General features: G+C 39.1%; 1 protein-coding gene across 7 annotated transcripts in view; it reads right to left on the minus strand.

Moving 5' to 3' along the window:
* Window positions 1-16,412, minus strand: part of PARD3B (par-3 family cell polarity regulator beta) — a 645,413-nt gene that overhangs the window by 312,278 nt on the left and 316,723 nt on the right. For all 7 annotated transcript variants that reach the window (XM_039494273.1, XM_039494274.1, XM_039494277.1 and 4 more), the window contains one exon: window positions 9,929-10,020. In XM_039494273.1, coding sequence (XP_039350207.1) covers window positions 9,929-10,020 — 92 coding nt within the window. The remainder of the gene's footprint in view (window positions 1-9,928; window positions 10,021-16,412) is intronic.

Consider the following 16,412-nt stretch of genomic DNA (forward strand, 5'->3'; position numbering starts at 1 on the left):
ATAGAAGAATATTGTGAGGGTAATCATGACAGATAGGGTCTGTCACCTTAAATTAATATATTTACCGTTAAAAACTTCGGCTCAAAGCCAATGAAAACATACACGTTTGTTTTTAAGTTGAACATAAAACCAAATGAACAGAAATGCAAGGTTTTTAAAACAGGAGATGGACAACTTGTATATTAATGTCATCATTCCACAAACACTTAAGCATGTGCTTAACATTTACGCATATGCTGAGTATTTGCAATATTGAGGCCTAAAACAGGAAGAGCACATTTCATATATGCACTAGGAAAAAATACTTTAAGCCTTTTTTTAAACCAAAAAGTGATCACTGGTCCTTATCTAATTGAATTTTTACTCCCAGATAAACAGTTTGGTTAAGAGAAAGTTAAAGATGAGAAGATATTACTCTTTAGAACAACATTAATAGACTTATGACCAAATTCTGCTTTTCGTTAGACCTATGAAAATGCCACAGTGCAAGAACAGAAAACAGTTCTTTATAGGTTTAAAAATCCTGAAGAGCAGACACTCAAGAAATTTGCAATTAAACTTCCAACATCTTCCCTATATACGTGTGCACCCTGTACCCACAGTCTGGAGTAGCTAGCTGTCACTTAGAGCAGTGTTTTTCAAACCGTGGGTCGCGCTATGGGTCGCAGTACTGGGTCGCAGCATGTAAGGCACTGGGTTGCCTTGCTCTGGTCAGCACCACCGACCAGGACATTAAAAGTCCCGTCAGCGGTGCTGCCCAGCTAAGGCGGGCATCAACAATTTTCTTCAACAGAGTCCCCAGAAAAAAAAGTTTGAAAATCACTGCCTTAGAGTATATGAATTACAACAGTGTGCTCTTCCACACATCCAGTCAGCCTGTGGTGGAGAGAAGGGATCTTTGGGTACTTTAAAGACGGGTGCTTACAGCCTTCACATTGAGGCCCTTGATTGAAAGGGGATCACAATCTTGTCAACAAGCAGTATATAAGCTGATACTGAGGATGAAAATGCAATAGGTGTATCTCTACCCCTGCAGATTATGTCATATCACTTGGTGAATAACCTGAGGGAAGGTAGAGAGCAGTAGTTAGAAATTTTGCTGAAATAGCTTTTAGAGCTTATGATCACATGAATGAGCCCCAAATTTCAGGCCTCAGAAATTAATGAATTCCACAGGCACAGCTACATATAGTAGACTGTGGGGCTCACAGCAATTACAAGCTCTGCTGACAATGTGCTCACAGGCCTTATAAATTCTTGACAGCTGAAGTTTAAAAATTCAGAGAGAAAAAAAAGTTCTCTCACAAAACAAGAACCCAGGAGTGGACCCTCAGGAGAGGGTCTTTATAGACTCTGCGCCACCCAGTGTACACAGAAGGGTGAAGGCTCGGAAAACAGGTAAGCAAGTACTACCATCTCAGTGGAGCCAGGGGGAACACACCCTCACAAAATGTTTGTGATGTTTGATTGCTTTGCCTTGACCATGTTTTAAACCCATCTTACATATCTTGAGCATTTTAAAATATTTGTAATTGAAAGAACAGGTCTGGCCCAGTAAGTCAGAACAGCAACAAATGGGAACTTTGGTTTATGGAATGATACATGGAATGTGCATCTGTGTGCTGCCTTTCTAGGTTCCATAGCACCAGTTAGGCCTATTACAGTCCTTATCAGACTTCCAACCTCATTTCTACACAAAAAAGTACAGATTATTTTGCATTTTATGAGAATTTAACAAGCACTTTTTTAGATGTTCATTTGAATCAAACTTGCCAGCCTTTCAAGGTTTGCCTCTCACTATCATATTTAGGATAATTTAAGTATGTGCTTGTGTGTCTCTAAGTCTACTGTGCTAAATCTACTACAGTGGTCTATACTAAAAAGAGAATATCTGCCTGATGCTACCATACTGTGGTAGCTGAGACCAGAGTCTGGCATACCATGGACCAAAGGCGCTATTATTATTTACTATTTAAATTCTTCATTGCTCAATGTTTATTGATCTCTGCCAGATCCTTTACAGTCCATCACATTGGTCAAGATGGGCTTCCAAGCACACTGTTAAAAATGCTGATGAGTATTGTTTAAAAAAATATAGCAGCATGCGTACCCCATAGTTCCTCTGAAACACCAAGAGCAAAATTTCCCAAGTTAAGGCCTAATCTTAGGTGCTTAAGTGCATAGCCTGATCTTCAGAGTTGCTGTGTACCTACAGTGCCTTTGTAGCCAGATACCCGAATCTCCCCCCTCCCACCATTAACCCCCCAAAATACTATATTAGGAATTAATGTTTTGTGAAATTTAAAATGGGAAAATTAACCTGATGAGTTCTTAAGCTAAGGCATTCTACACAAACTTTTCAGAAAAACACAGACAACTGATCTGGACTGTTGTATGGGATTTGTTCAGAGACAACTAATGAAGCCTGTTCTTTTTGATTTGCATTAAGTTAACGTGAGGACCCGTGCCTTGACGGAATTTCCTTTCTGCTGGGGAGTCTGATGGATTGCACCCATATTGGGCTGTTTGCCTCAGGACGTGATGGGGAAGTATCCCCAATCTCAGCTGAAAGAAGCCTCCCTCCAGACTGAGGACAGAAGAAAAATTATCTCATTCAACTGTATGTGAGATTGTGTGTAACCCAACAAGCAGCAACAAACTGAATAAATAAGGTAAAAGTCAAATACCCAACATGCTATTTACTTATTCCTTTGGCTCCGGTACAGTTACAGCCTTGTCCAGGCTGTGTGCCAAATAATCCTTAGCAGAGGCCGAACTTGGTGAGGCAGCATTTCTTGGGCTGATAACTATAAATTCCATGAAAATTGGTAGAAGGAAAAAAAATGCAGATTATGAAATTGCTGCCTCTGGAATTGAATTCTCCAGAACAAGTAGGAATGCAGAGTTGCAATCCTGAGCACACCCTGTGGAGGCTACAGTGACCATAAATGAGAAGCAAAGGAAACGTTTACTCCCAAATACAGGGAGTTAAATGTACTTACTGAACTGTGCTTTTCATCCTTTGTTTGTATTACTAAAGCATATCCAGCCATATCAACTGCTGTGAGCATTCCATAAGGGAAAACATCCACAAGGTAAAGCACCCCCAAACACAGGCTGTGCTGTTTGTTTGGCAAGCACAGGGTTGTGCTTTTTCAGGGGCAAAAAATGTTCTGTGTCCAATTACTAATGGGAATTTCAGAGGAAGCATAAATATTTTTATCCATATAGGGAATGTACATGGTTCTGACCCAATATTTTATTTAGATATTATACTAATTTATTTGCATATGCTAATTAAATTTCTACACCAAACCTGGAATTTTTAAAAGCTGCCAGCTGACGCTCACTGGGTGAGAGAGTAAACTGCCCCCAGGATGTCAGCATCTGCTTCTAGTAGTGGTTCCAACAGACTCAGTCAGAAGACAAATTGATTTTTTTTTTAAACCAGAGATGGTCAGAATCAAACCAAAATGACATAGGACCCGAAAGGAAAGACTGGATGGCGATGCTAGGTGGGATGAGTGCTGTGGAAAATAAAGGGAAAGATCTTAACAACAGTAAAAGGTAGTGGAGAATACATTGTCATGAGATGAAGAAGGCAGCTGAACATTCAGAGGATGGTGTGGGAGTTGCAGTCAGAGAGAGGAGGACCACAAATTCACCCCACCCTACAAATGAATTGCCACCAAAAAAAAGGAAAAATAAATATATTATGTGAAAGAATTGAAGAAACCTCCAAAATCACTTTTAAAAAGAAGCCTCACCTTCCCCACCTCATTTATGTAACTTAAATGTATTTATCTAGGAGAGACTAAAAATACTGAGCACCAAAATCAAGAATCTGTCCACTAAAAACCTGGTGGTTTTTTTTGCCTAATTCACATTAGATCAACTGCCTAAAAATGCAGAAACAAATCATACAGCTTGCAGGCACCCGGTTTTAACAATATGCTCCACCTCTGCTTTCCAGGCTGTCATGATACAGCAAGACAAAGAAGAGCATAAGCAAAGTGAAGAGAGGAGGAGAAGGAAAGTGCAAGAGAGATGCTTTATTTATATATTCGCTGCGTTTAAATCAAGTGGGTCAAGGAACTGTGACCCTCGCCTCTGCTGAAAAGAAATAGAAGGCAAGAGGGAACAAGTGTAATTAAACACTTAATGAATTATCCATGCATGAAATATTCTCTGAATTCCAAGTAATCCAATGTTAATAAACTAAATATCTACTTTCAAACAGATTAGGTTTATTTTTCGTTAACAGGGTTATTTTTACTATAGAAAAACTTTTTAAAATGAGGGCTGAAAAAACAACACTTCTGTTTCCACATGGTGTGCCAAGGGGTGGAATTTCAGGGCTGGCGATAAATTCCTACTGAACTACTGTAGAGTCCAGAGATCCTTCTGCTAGCTGTAAACCCCTTCACTCAAGTAGATCCAGTCAGGAAAGGGGAATGGTAGTGAGGAGAAATACCATATTTCTTCTGCACAAATGTTTTATTGTTCTTGTATAACAATTTGTAAAATTGTGATCTGCATTCTAAGTAGCAAAATATGGATTTGATTTTAGTAATTGTTTCTTTTATTTTATACATGTTTATTGGAGCATTTATTACTGAACAATGCAATTTGGTCCTTCCCCTTTGACCATTATTTTCCCCACCTGCTATACAAAACAAAAACACCCCCTTCTTCCCCTGAATATCTTCATCCTGGTAGCAGATCCAAAATAAAAATGACACCTTCAAAAACTGCGAAAAATAGACCTACAGTGGATTGTAACAAACTCCAGCCTTCGTACTGTATGTTAAAAAAAAAAAACCACCCCCCTCCCACCCAAACAAACAGAAAACCTAGGAAGGGTCAGTGATAGAACACAGGTTCTCTGCCTGCAAGGTGTTGAATACCTTCAGTTCTCAAAAGAGTCTCAGAACCCTACAGGATAAGTAAAGTCCACAGGATATCAAAGCACCTTTACAGGGAAAGTGCTTGGACAGTCTAGGCAGATAAGGCCTCATCCTATGAGGTTCTTAGCACCTCCTGAAAGTGCTTAGCACGTTCTATTTCTATTTTCATGAGATGCCACATAAATGTTCAGAGCTTTCAGTAAATAAACTGTTTTTCTTCAAATGGATTAGTTTTTCCTACCTCAATGAAGAGTATAAAACAAGTTGTCTGAAGCTTTTAACTTCAATTACAAAGTCATAAAATTTCAATCATAACATATGCATAAAGATTTTCAATTGATTTATTTTTACATTTGCCTGACTCAAAATCACTGAAACAATTTTGCCACAGTTGAAAAAACAAACAAACCCAAAACAGTTTGTGAATATGGTGAACAGTATTCAACAAGGTTTGGGTTCTGGTGGCTTTGGCAACTGTTTGTGGCATTTGTTTTGAACATGTTATTTCAAAATACATCATTCTCATCTGACAGTAACAATTTAGAGTCTTGAATATTTAGAAAGGCCTCAAGAAAAACATGAGATACATTTAGACAATTAAAGAGAAAAAAACAGAAGACAGCAAAATATAAAATGAAATAATACTTACATATACAGGAAAATAATTGTTGCAGAAATAGCATAGCAAAAAGGATCTAATTTGAAACTTAATAAAAAGACAAAACTATTTTGCTAATTTCTGGCAAGAACTGTTATTATTACAAATATTGCTAATATTTTTAATATTTTCAGACAGTCAAATTGAAGTATTAGTAAAGTGGATAGTTTCTCTTCAGTACTCATCTCACTATTTCCTTTAGAAGTCAGTTGTTTAGAGAGCAAAGACTGTCAATTTTTTTAAGGTAGTCTTCCCCTTCTTTACTAAGGGAAAGCATGCATGACAACAAAGCAAAGCCCTTGAAATTTAAGAACTGAAATTTTGCTCCGAGTTTTTAATAGATTATAACCCACTGCTGGGTGAATTCCACAGAAATTGTAGGGCACCTTTGTTTTTTCAGGATGAAATAATCTAAAATGCAAGAAATTACCCCAGTACATATTTCCAAACTATGGGGAGAAGAGTTTCAGACTCCTCACTTTAATGTTTTGGGGAGAGGAAAAGTATTGTTTTTAAATGCATCACATCTCTCGCATTTAAACAAGTTTAAAATTGTGATATGCATGAACAAGGTATTTTCTGCCAGAAGATTAATTTAGTGCAGCTTTTTATCTGATTAGGATCCATTAGGATCCATTTCCTACTCCCCACTTTCAAATTTGGCCACCATTATCCTTGAATTCATCAGTCCCAGACTGGATATGGTAGCCCACTGCATCTGTGACTGCAGGTAGAAGCAACACAGCCAGAGTTTGCTACAAAGCATATCATCGCTTTGTTCTGGCCCCTCCATTGGCTCCTAATGTGCTTCCCCGGCCTGTTCAAGCTTTGATTTCAATATTCAAAGTCCTCAATGGATCAAGACTGAATTACATCTCCTATAGCATATCTCCATCCATGAACTGTCAGAGAGTTTACAAAACTCAGGATGAATCATATAAGATCTGGAGATCAACTATTCTCATTCAATGGCTGTGAAATGAGCTTCCAGACAAACTCAGACTAGTTCAGAGTTTGATCAGTTTATGGGCATGCTATAAAACCCTGCTATATGTGACAGTCTTCACACCACAACCAGAATGAGGTGCAGGATACAGAGATTAAACGCAAACAAACAATATAGCTTTCTGTACTAGGGGGAGAGAGAAGTGCAGAAGACTCCATGAACTACAGACCTCACCTTGTAAGTCTAATTTACTTGGGAGGCACCTCAATAATACAAAAAGACAAGTGATTGATAGCTGGAGATACACACAATTATGAAGAATCCTGAGTAGAGGCAAGGTCTTGGTTATCTTGATAAACAACATGTTGTCAAATAACAAGAACAATATGAATCAGGGAACAAGTGACTTTATCAAAAACACACTGGGTACAAGCATAAGATAAGGACAACAATAATCATGAGTATATCGTGAGCAGGGCTTGATTAATCCCAATTACAAATTAATGGGATCAAGAGACATTAAAGAAACAAATGAATGCACAGATTTGGCGATGCATAATAATTACATCAGGTGAAACAGGCTGTAGCAGCCTTTCACTACATTTTATTAAAAAAACATTGGCAACCAAGCTGAATAGGTTCAATACATGTCTGATGAACGCTAATCAGCAAGCATATAGCTTGGAGACCTGGCAGGTGCATAGCAAGCTGGAAAAAAAATTTTTTTTTGATACCTCTTCACAACAACGTTACCATTCTACAAACAGACCGATGTCAGAAAGGATTTAAAAGAAACTGGAAATTGCCATACCATCCAGATGATGACCAGGGCCCCAAAGCGGGAGGCTAAACAAACAAAACAAATCAGACAGATGGGCTGAAGACCAGGGCCTTCCCCACTGTTCCTTAAAAGAGGAGAAAGCCAGACACAAAGTGAAATGACAAAGACAGAGAAAGAAGGAGAAAGAAACAAAGAAGCATCTTTATCTTTATTGATAGGGCAAAAGGAATTGGTGATGTGCCCAAAAAAGAGAGATGATCTGGTAGTTAAGAACTGTAGCCTGGGTCTTGTGAGAGACAACAGACTTCCTGTGTGATCTCAGCAGGCTCTTACCATCTCTGTCTCAGTTCCCCATCTGTAAAATGGGGATAATAGTGCTTCCTTACTTCACATGGGAGTTGTAAGAATAACACATTAAACATTGCGACGGGCTCAGGTACTAGAGTGATGGGGACCATATAAGTATGACAGATAAATTAGATAAGAAATCCTCATGACAGTGCTGATTACAGTAAGGCAAATTTCAAGAGATCAAAAATCATGAGAGATTGGTGGCTATCTTGCAAGTTCAGCCCTATTGACAGTAATAGGAGATGGTGGTCATTCTGAATAAGGGAAAGTTTGTGAACTGGAAGGCTTTCATCACGTTTTCATGAGAGAGGTTAAAAAAATATCCCGAAATTGCTAGACATGATAAAAATCACAGAAGTTAGCAATACAGTGATTAGAAAACAGATTTCAAAACAAAGACTACTCAATAAAGAAGAAAGAGCATGCCATGAACAGACTGCCATATGTCCAGTGGGGTCCTAAAAAGAGTGTGAAACAGTGGTTAAATATCCTTGTGGCATCCTGTGTCGTCTACATGAATATACATCTATGCTGTAGGAAGGATAAGGATGGGGAAATCTTTATTTAGATTTAGAGCACCGTAAGATGGTACAGAAGACGTACAAAACAAACATGTTTTTTTTCCTCCAAGTTTACTGCTTCTAATAACTTATTATCCAACTCTGCTAAAGTGTGAAACACGGGACAACAATTTAGCCACAAGAAGTTGGAGCCAATTTCAGAGTGAATTCGTGTAATAAGCTTACATGAAAGAAGTGGATTTTAAGGAGGTATTTAAAAGCAGAAAATGGAAGGTGCTTAGTACACAGAAATAGTAGGTGATTCCAAGCACAGGAGCAGACTGAAGGAAGGCAAAGATGAGTGAGATGGCACGAAGTGGAGTGAGCAAAAGAGAGAAGAACAAAATGAAAGCAAAGATGTATGTGGGGATGAAGTTTTAAACATCCTGCTCAGGGCTTTTAGTTCATACAGTTTTGACAACTGACTAGAAAATGCAAAATTATAGTAAAGGATTATTTGCCTTCACCAAAATTGAGTTGTTAGTTTGATTATGATATCTTAGCTGCCATGTTTATTTTCCAAATTACACCTTTTACTTCACAGTTAGGCAATGTACTGTCATAACTAGTTTTCTACAACAAAGCATTTTAACGGACACCAAATTATTTCACATTCTAAAGAGTGACTTCATAGTAGTATGATTCATATGAATAACTTCCCAAGATGAAGATGTAACCTGGCGTAAGGACAGGTGAACACTAGCATGGAATCATTCTGCTCTAAACTCACTAAGCTCAGTCCTTAATGAAATTCAGCATGGCACCAATTATACCAGTGGAGGATCTGACCCACCTTGAAACTTGATGACTTTGGTTCAGTGGATTTACACAAAGGTTATTTTTTGTTTTGATTCACATTTTGAGTTTTGCTTATTATTCCAGATTGGAAGAAACCCAAAAAACGCAAAGTGAAACAACACCTAGTTTATACCAAATCTTCCATGGTTTCCAATCAAAATTGTAAATCATCTTTATTTCACTCAAAACTTGGCCTAGGTTTACCCTTTCAGCAGTCTTTCCCAAGCAGTCAGAAAAACTAATCGACAATTTAGATCAGAACAACAGCATTAGACTTCTGCACCAGTTATCTCCTGCCTAGTATAACTAAGGGAGAAAGAGGAGTTACTCATCTGATTGTCCCGGAGGAACAGCTCTCACAAAAGGTGCCTATGCAAATTTGCCTATCCTGTATAATGGATGCTCTGGATATAGCATCTTACAGGTTATAAAAGTGTATCTACAAATATAATAAAAATTTAAAAAGCAACTGAAGGAATAACCTTAATAATAAAAAGAGAGATGGCATTTTAATCAAGAAAATTATCTACTTTTTGTGGGGCATTGTGGATCAGAGGAGTGCTTATTTGTTTAGATACATGCACTCCACCATCTTAGTCTTTAAGCTGCTTGTGAAATTGTTTAAAAAGTAAAATACAAACATATAGAAGAGCAGCATATTTCTTCCTTCCCCTATATCCCACAACCAGTCAGAACATACAATACAAGTCAAAGTCATAAACATTCATCATCCAAGGTAAACGATACTCCCATACATAAAAGCGCTTAAGTATGTGAGTGAATTGAATTTTCAGGAGGGAAAAGGGAAAAGGAGGAAGGCACTATGATGATGAGCACGTGTACTTAAAATAAAAACGTAATTATCTTCTTGACCTGCATGCTGGCAAACGTATTCATTAATCAGTATTAAACAGAAGGTGCTCATACCTGAAAGTGAACTTGGCCTTCTGAGATGTCAGCTGTTCAGCGTGCCCAGTGAGATCCATTTCTCCATCTTCAAAAGATAACTGTGTTGCACCCTATTGAGAGATTCACATTTTGAAACAAAATATATTTTCATGGATTTGAAACAATAGTTGTATGATATTTGAGTCTCCGCTTGAAATGGAAAACAAGAACAAGAAGTATCTCAGTATTCCCACTGGCAGTTGAAATGAGAGGTTCTGCTCTATATATAGAATGTGAGGCACTCTGCTGTTTCTCTGAGTACTTTGTATCTGAGGTGTTTTCCTTATGGAACAGAGTCCTTTGTGCTTACAATGACTTTATGGTTTAATATGCTGGGAAGTCCATGATCATTATTTGCTTTCAGAAAGGATCTTTCAGAACTCAAATGCTAACATACTGTACAGTAATCAAGGCCACATGTATTATATCGTACATTAGGTCTATATTACATAGAAGCAATCTCCCCTGCCCAAACTTACTTGGCTTGTTGAGGGATTTAGTAAGGTACCTCCCCCTTCATCTCGTGGTTGTGCCCTAATTCCTCATTTTCTTCCCCTTCCCCGAGTGGCTCATTCCCTCCCCAAATTTACATGGTCCATTGGTGACTCAGATATGTTCAGTGTCTGCCAGGTCAGGGTGGAAGGGGATCAGAGAGGAGGAAAACTGATTCTGCTGGAGCCCGGCTCACTTGACCATCTTGCCGCACAAATCTAGATCTCCTCTACCCTCATGAGTCAGAGAGAGGCATAACATACTCATGTGGCCCCCACAGCACTCTCCAAGTTAAAGGGACAGTGCAGATGCTGCAGACTAGAGCTTGCATACCCAAAAAGCTGCTTGGAAACAGAAAAGGCCTTCTGGCTTCCCCAATGCCATTTGCCAGAGGATGAGGGCAAATGGCTGGAGGGAAAGGGTTGTGAAGAATCACCGAAACGCTGTAAGAAAGAAAGTACTTGAAGCTGAATTTTTCTGGAGCTTCTGAGCTCCATGGAGGTATAGTAGAGGTACTCCCTCTTATGCAGAGCTGGCCTGAAACTCTCACTTTTTCTGATCCAGAGCCACCTCCTCAGCCCATGATGAACTTGCTGGCTTTGAAGAAACCCAATAGCTTTGCCTCTTCTTCAGTGTCCGCTTTGGCAATAGCACTATAGCAGGGAGAATATTTATGTGGTAAAAGCAGTTTTTTTGCAACAACCTCACAGAAAAGGACGTTACGCAGCCATTTGACCAGACACAATATACGTTGCACACAGGGACCTGACATTAATGCCAAAGCACTTTGGAAACTATTATTTAACTTTCTGTTCCAGAACCTCATGTTCTTTGTGTTTGCTTATTGGGAAAGGGAAGAGGTACCAAAGAGATAAGACCACTGTCAGCTTGTGATGTATTAGCTTTAATGTACTGTACCTTCACTGTAACCCTCATGGCAATAATGTAAACAGAGCAGAATCCATAACAAAGACCTTCTCTGAAGAGGTCACTTCTGCCAGCTCTGTAACAGGAATATAGCTGGAAGATATAAATCTTCAGATGTCAACACACAAAGAATTCAATTCATTGTTTGATCTTAACCAGATAAAAACTAAAGTTAATTTTTATTCATTTATTTATTTTTGGCAATGGCACACATTCTTCCAGTGTATATTCTTACTGTTACCAAGTTGTCTTCAGATAACCAGAGTGGCAAGGTTGTATACCGAATCTAAAAATACCAGCTGGATTGGTTATTCTATTTCTCAATAATAAGATCTTATGGCCTATGAAGAAACTATATTATAACTTTCCTTTTCTCAGAGAAATAGGACTTTGTAAAACTGGCATTGTTGGGGTCAATATATATGGTGTCTCGATTTCTATGACAAGTTGTTCAGTTTATATAAGTAACAAGGGAGAAAAAGATAGATTTTTTTCTTGCAAACTAAGTTGGAATCGGTAGATCAAGCTGGGTTTTATCTTGTTCACAAACTATTTTGTAAGTGGAATCTAACATATCAACAGAATTGTTACCTAATCTGAATAGAATCCAGCTCACTCCAATGTAGAACAATAAAACCAATACAGCGAATAAAAACAAAAGCTATTTTTTGTCATTAAAAGTAAATAAATAAGACTGAGTACACAGAGGAGGCAGATATTTTGCAGTCATTTTCATAGTGGAACCACTCTTCAAGGGACAATTCTCTGATAAACTGTAAGAATTCCCTACTCAGTGTTATCTCATGAATTAACAATGCAATCTCAAACAAAGGATAAGTGATGCAAATCTGACACACAGTCTCCAAGTGATGACTTCCTAGCAAACCCAGCCTTGATGACAATAAGGTCCACAAGCAGACAAACTTCATTAACAGGAATATACTAGATCTAGCAACTCACTAGCAAAGCAAACCCTATAACAACATGGTAATACTGGTGCAGAAGAGGCTCTTGCCTTTGTATAGCATTGGCAATAGTAACAGGAATAGAAATATCAGAATTTGATCTCATACTGCACCTTTTACTCACAAGTATTCCTAGATTTTAAGACACAGAGGACCTTTTGGATCACCTGATCTCCAGCATAACAAAGACCTTAGAATCTCACCCATAATTTCTGCATCTAACCCAGTACTTCTGTTCGACTCACAGACATAAGGCACTCAATCACAATAATTATTAGGAGCCGACAAATAGTATGCACACAGCCTTACATATTAAAACCTCTTATTGAGAGAAGAAAGGTGGACCAGAACACTGAGTTTACATTCTGAGAAGTGGAATGGAGTCTCTTGTTTCAGTGCGATAATCACCAGGAATGGACAGAAGGGAATTCCATGTAATACCGCAGCTAACCTGTAGAACTGTACTAGGTTTAAGCCCATCACCTTCTGGCCCAAATGTGAGAATGCTAGCGCGGAAGCTTATGGCAACACAAGAACCATTTCAAAAAATAACAAATAATCCCACAACAATGCTTCTAGGGCTGATTTTAGATTTTTCAACAGCAGCAGAAGTAATAACTGTGTCACCACATAATTTACTCAAAGTCAACTGACAGCATAATACAAAAGCACTACAGTTTGTAGTTTGCAAATAAAGAGTATAACATGCTAAATCATGTGGTGAAAGGAAAGTCATGAAATTGCACATATCTAAAAATAGAGAAAATATTTTTACTTTCAGCTTATTTAAGAAATTTAAAGAAAGTGCTGTTAAAAACATGTCTTTCAAATTAGAATCAGAAGGGATAAAACAAGCCTTCTGTAATAAAGTCAACTTTGAAACCTATCCTCTCGGCCAGTCCTGTACAAACACATATAACCCAAGTGCTTGAAAATTTCTTGTATTCCTTTTGCTACAGCTCTCAAATTGCACACGCCTGCATGCGCCTGAGAGTGTGTGCAAACCATTGATTGACATATATTAGTACATCTTCTCGGGGTGGGAGGTTTCTATCTATCATTCCTTCTCAACAAAAAATACTGTGTTTAGATTTTCTGTACATTAAACACAACACTGAAAAGATGTTAGAGATAACCAGGCAAACAGGTGTAAAAAATGTTCCATTACAGAGCTAGCATGATAAAATGGCTACTGACCTTCTACTGTGATTCTTCAACAGCATTGTGTCTGCATAGTCACACTAGAGAGGAATGCATCCCCAGCCAAGCAATGCTCAGCTTCAGAAATATTCAGAGCTCAGATTATAAAAGGATCCCCAACTACCTCAATTCCTCCTGGTAAACCAAGAATGCTGTGAGATTAGTAGTTATAGGCAATGGGGAAGAAGGGCAGGCAGTGTGAAAATGCTGATACAAGACTCTTCAAGAGCTACAGTTATGACAAGTAACCATAAGTTTCTTCTTGTGGCCCAGTCAATGGCAGATACACAGCGTGGTTTCCTACCTCCACAAGAGTTCTGCCACCATTGTTTTCAATATTAGCATCGACTGGGTGATGGATAAGCTTGAGGAGGCAGCTGTCGATGCTGCTGAGCTGAGCACTATTCTGGTTTTGAGATCTTGAATAAGCCAATGACATTTCTTGTTGGCTCAGTTTGGTGAATCGCTGCACTGACAGGTCAATCTTGCCGGGCAAGAAGCAACACACATTGGTCTGGTTATTAAGCAGGATAAAACAAAGACCCTGACCATCACTATCATGTAGCCTCCAGCTCCAGATTATAACCAGCTCAGTATTAACCTGTCCGGGCAGGACATTGGGAAAGTGGCAACTGCTGAAGACTTGGGCAGCATCACAGACAGTACTGGAGGATGCAGACACCTGTATAGCAACACCTGCTGCCATATTTTGGGCCTTTTGGCAGTCTCTGTGGAGATGCCACAACATCAAAGCTTGCTTCAAAGCTGCAGATCAATAGAACCCTTGGTTATACCAACGTTGTTGCATAGCAGCAAAACATGGCACAGACGAAGTCTGAAGAGCACTGGACTGACATTTTCAATTCTTATTGTGTTTGCCAGCTGCTCCACATTAAGTGTCAGGACAAGATCAGAAATGAGGATATTCTAAGCCAAACACAGCAATTGCGTCTATCAGCACTGGTTCGGCTTAGGCAGCTTTCTTGGCATGGACATGTTATTAGGATGGAAGTCCAACAAATTCTGAAGCATCTTTACCAAAGAATGCCACTACACAACTGGCGATCCGGTGTGATAAGATTTCCAGGGATGGACAAACTGAGTATCCAGCCAGACTACCTTAAGAACCCACCTAGAGATCAATCTGGGGGGTGCTCAGTCTGCTAGGAGAGCACGTTCCTTTGGGATTTGCCATGATGATGGTGGTTCCCAAAGCAAGTCTCAGAATCAGATGCTGAGTTGAGAGAGTAGTGCTGTGTAAACGCCTGAAGAAAACCCCAGGCGGCAGCCCTGCAGGAGGAACACCTTGCACCTAGTGCATAAGATGTGCACTTAACACTATCTTTAATCAATCTGAAGAATGCATCACCTAGGGGAGTTTATGTACATATAGATGAAGCCCAAAGTGAAATATCTTGATTTGGAACTTTATTTTAATTGAAAGAGTTAAAAGTGAAAATAGTTATTTGAAGTTCAAGCTCACAGTGCTGCATCCCTTGAGGACACAGGCTTTTATTAACAAAGGAAACGCAGTACCAGAAAATCCTAATCCTAAAAGTAAAAGGTCACAAAGCAGCAGCAGCAGGTTACAGCTCTTTATTTCCTTATTTGGCCAATAGCAGCCCTCCTTTCAAGAAAGTTCAGCAGGAGTTCAGATCTTACCAACCTAACAAACAGAACCATGCAAGGAAACTTGTGGGCTTAAAGGGATACTTAGTTTACAAATGCAGAAAAAGTATCATCTGTTGCTCTCACAGACGAGTTTAATTACCACATTTAAAAAGTGAACATTTTTAGCAACACTTTCAGGATCACGGGAGCATTTCTGACAGCCAGAATGAGTTTAAACACCGCAGCACTATTTTTAGCTTTAAAAATAAACACTTTCATAAATATTCCCAAACCAATTAGCAGCAGCTAGAAAGTAATGGTGTTTACATTTAGTTAGGACTAGACCTAACAATTTACAGACTCCACATAAGAGACAAAAGAGCGCAAGCCCAGTCGACTATCAAGGGGTGAATGCAAATTTACTCTGTTTAATTTTAACATATTTTAACTTAACCTTAATGTAAATCAGTTGAATCACACAGACACACGTGCCACTAACTGAGAACTGTTCAAAATGTTCAAAAACACCTGTTGTACAGCCTATAAGATTTTGATAGAATGAGTCCACATCTTAATGCATTTCCTCAGAAAAAGTCACATTTTTTTCACCTTGTTCTGTTAGAACAAAGCAAAGGCTACGGATATATAAACACATACATATACACAAACATTTTGTATGTGTAAAAAACAAATGAAGCACTGTTTGTTGAATAATAATAATCAGTGTCTTATTATTACAGTATTACTACAGGTATCAAATCCAAAAACCTTAGAAATATTGGAAAGGGTTCAGAATACAAACCTTATCTGCACTGTCGGGCTGCGCACTAAGGGTAGGTCTATACTTACCACGCGGGTCGACGCGGAGAGTTCGACTTCTCGGAGTTCGAACTATCGCATCTAATCAAGACGCGATAGTTCGAACTCCCCACGCGCTCCGGTCAACTCCGGAACTCCACCACCGCAAACGGCGGTGGCGGAGTCGACCTTGGAGCCGCGGACTTCGTTCCCACGGCGTCTGGACTGGTAAGTAGTCCGAACTAAGGTACTTCGACTTCAGCTACGCTATTCACGTAGCTGAAGTCGCGTACCTTAGTTCGACCCCCCCCCCCTTAGTGTAGACCAGGCCTTAGTGTCCCTAACTCTACAATGGGCTTAGTCTAAACCTTGGATGCCAACACTTCTCAGTTTTAGGGTGGCAGGGCCGCCCAGAGAATTCAGGGGGCCTGGGGCAAAGAAATTTTGGGGGCCCCTTCTATAAAAAATTG

Source organism: Mauremys reevesii, linkage group 11, assembly GCF_016161935.1.
Source record: "Mauremys reevesii isolate NIE-2019 linkage group 11, ASM1616193v1, whole genome shotgun sequence".
Taxonomy (NCBI): Eukaryota; Metazoa; Chordata; order Testudines; family Geoemydidae; genus Mauremys; species Mauremys reevesii.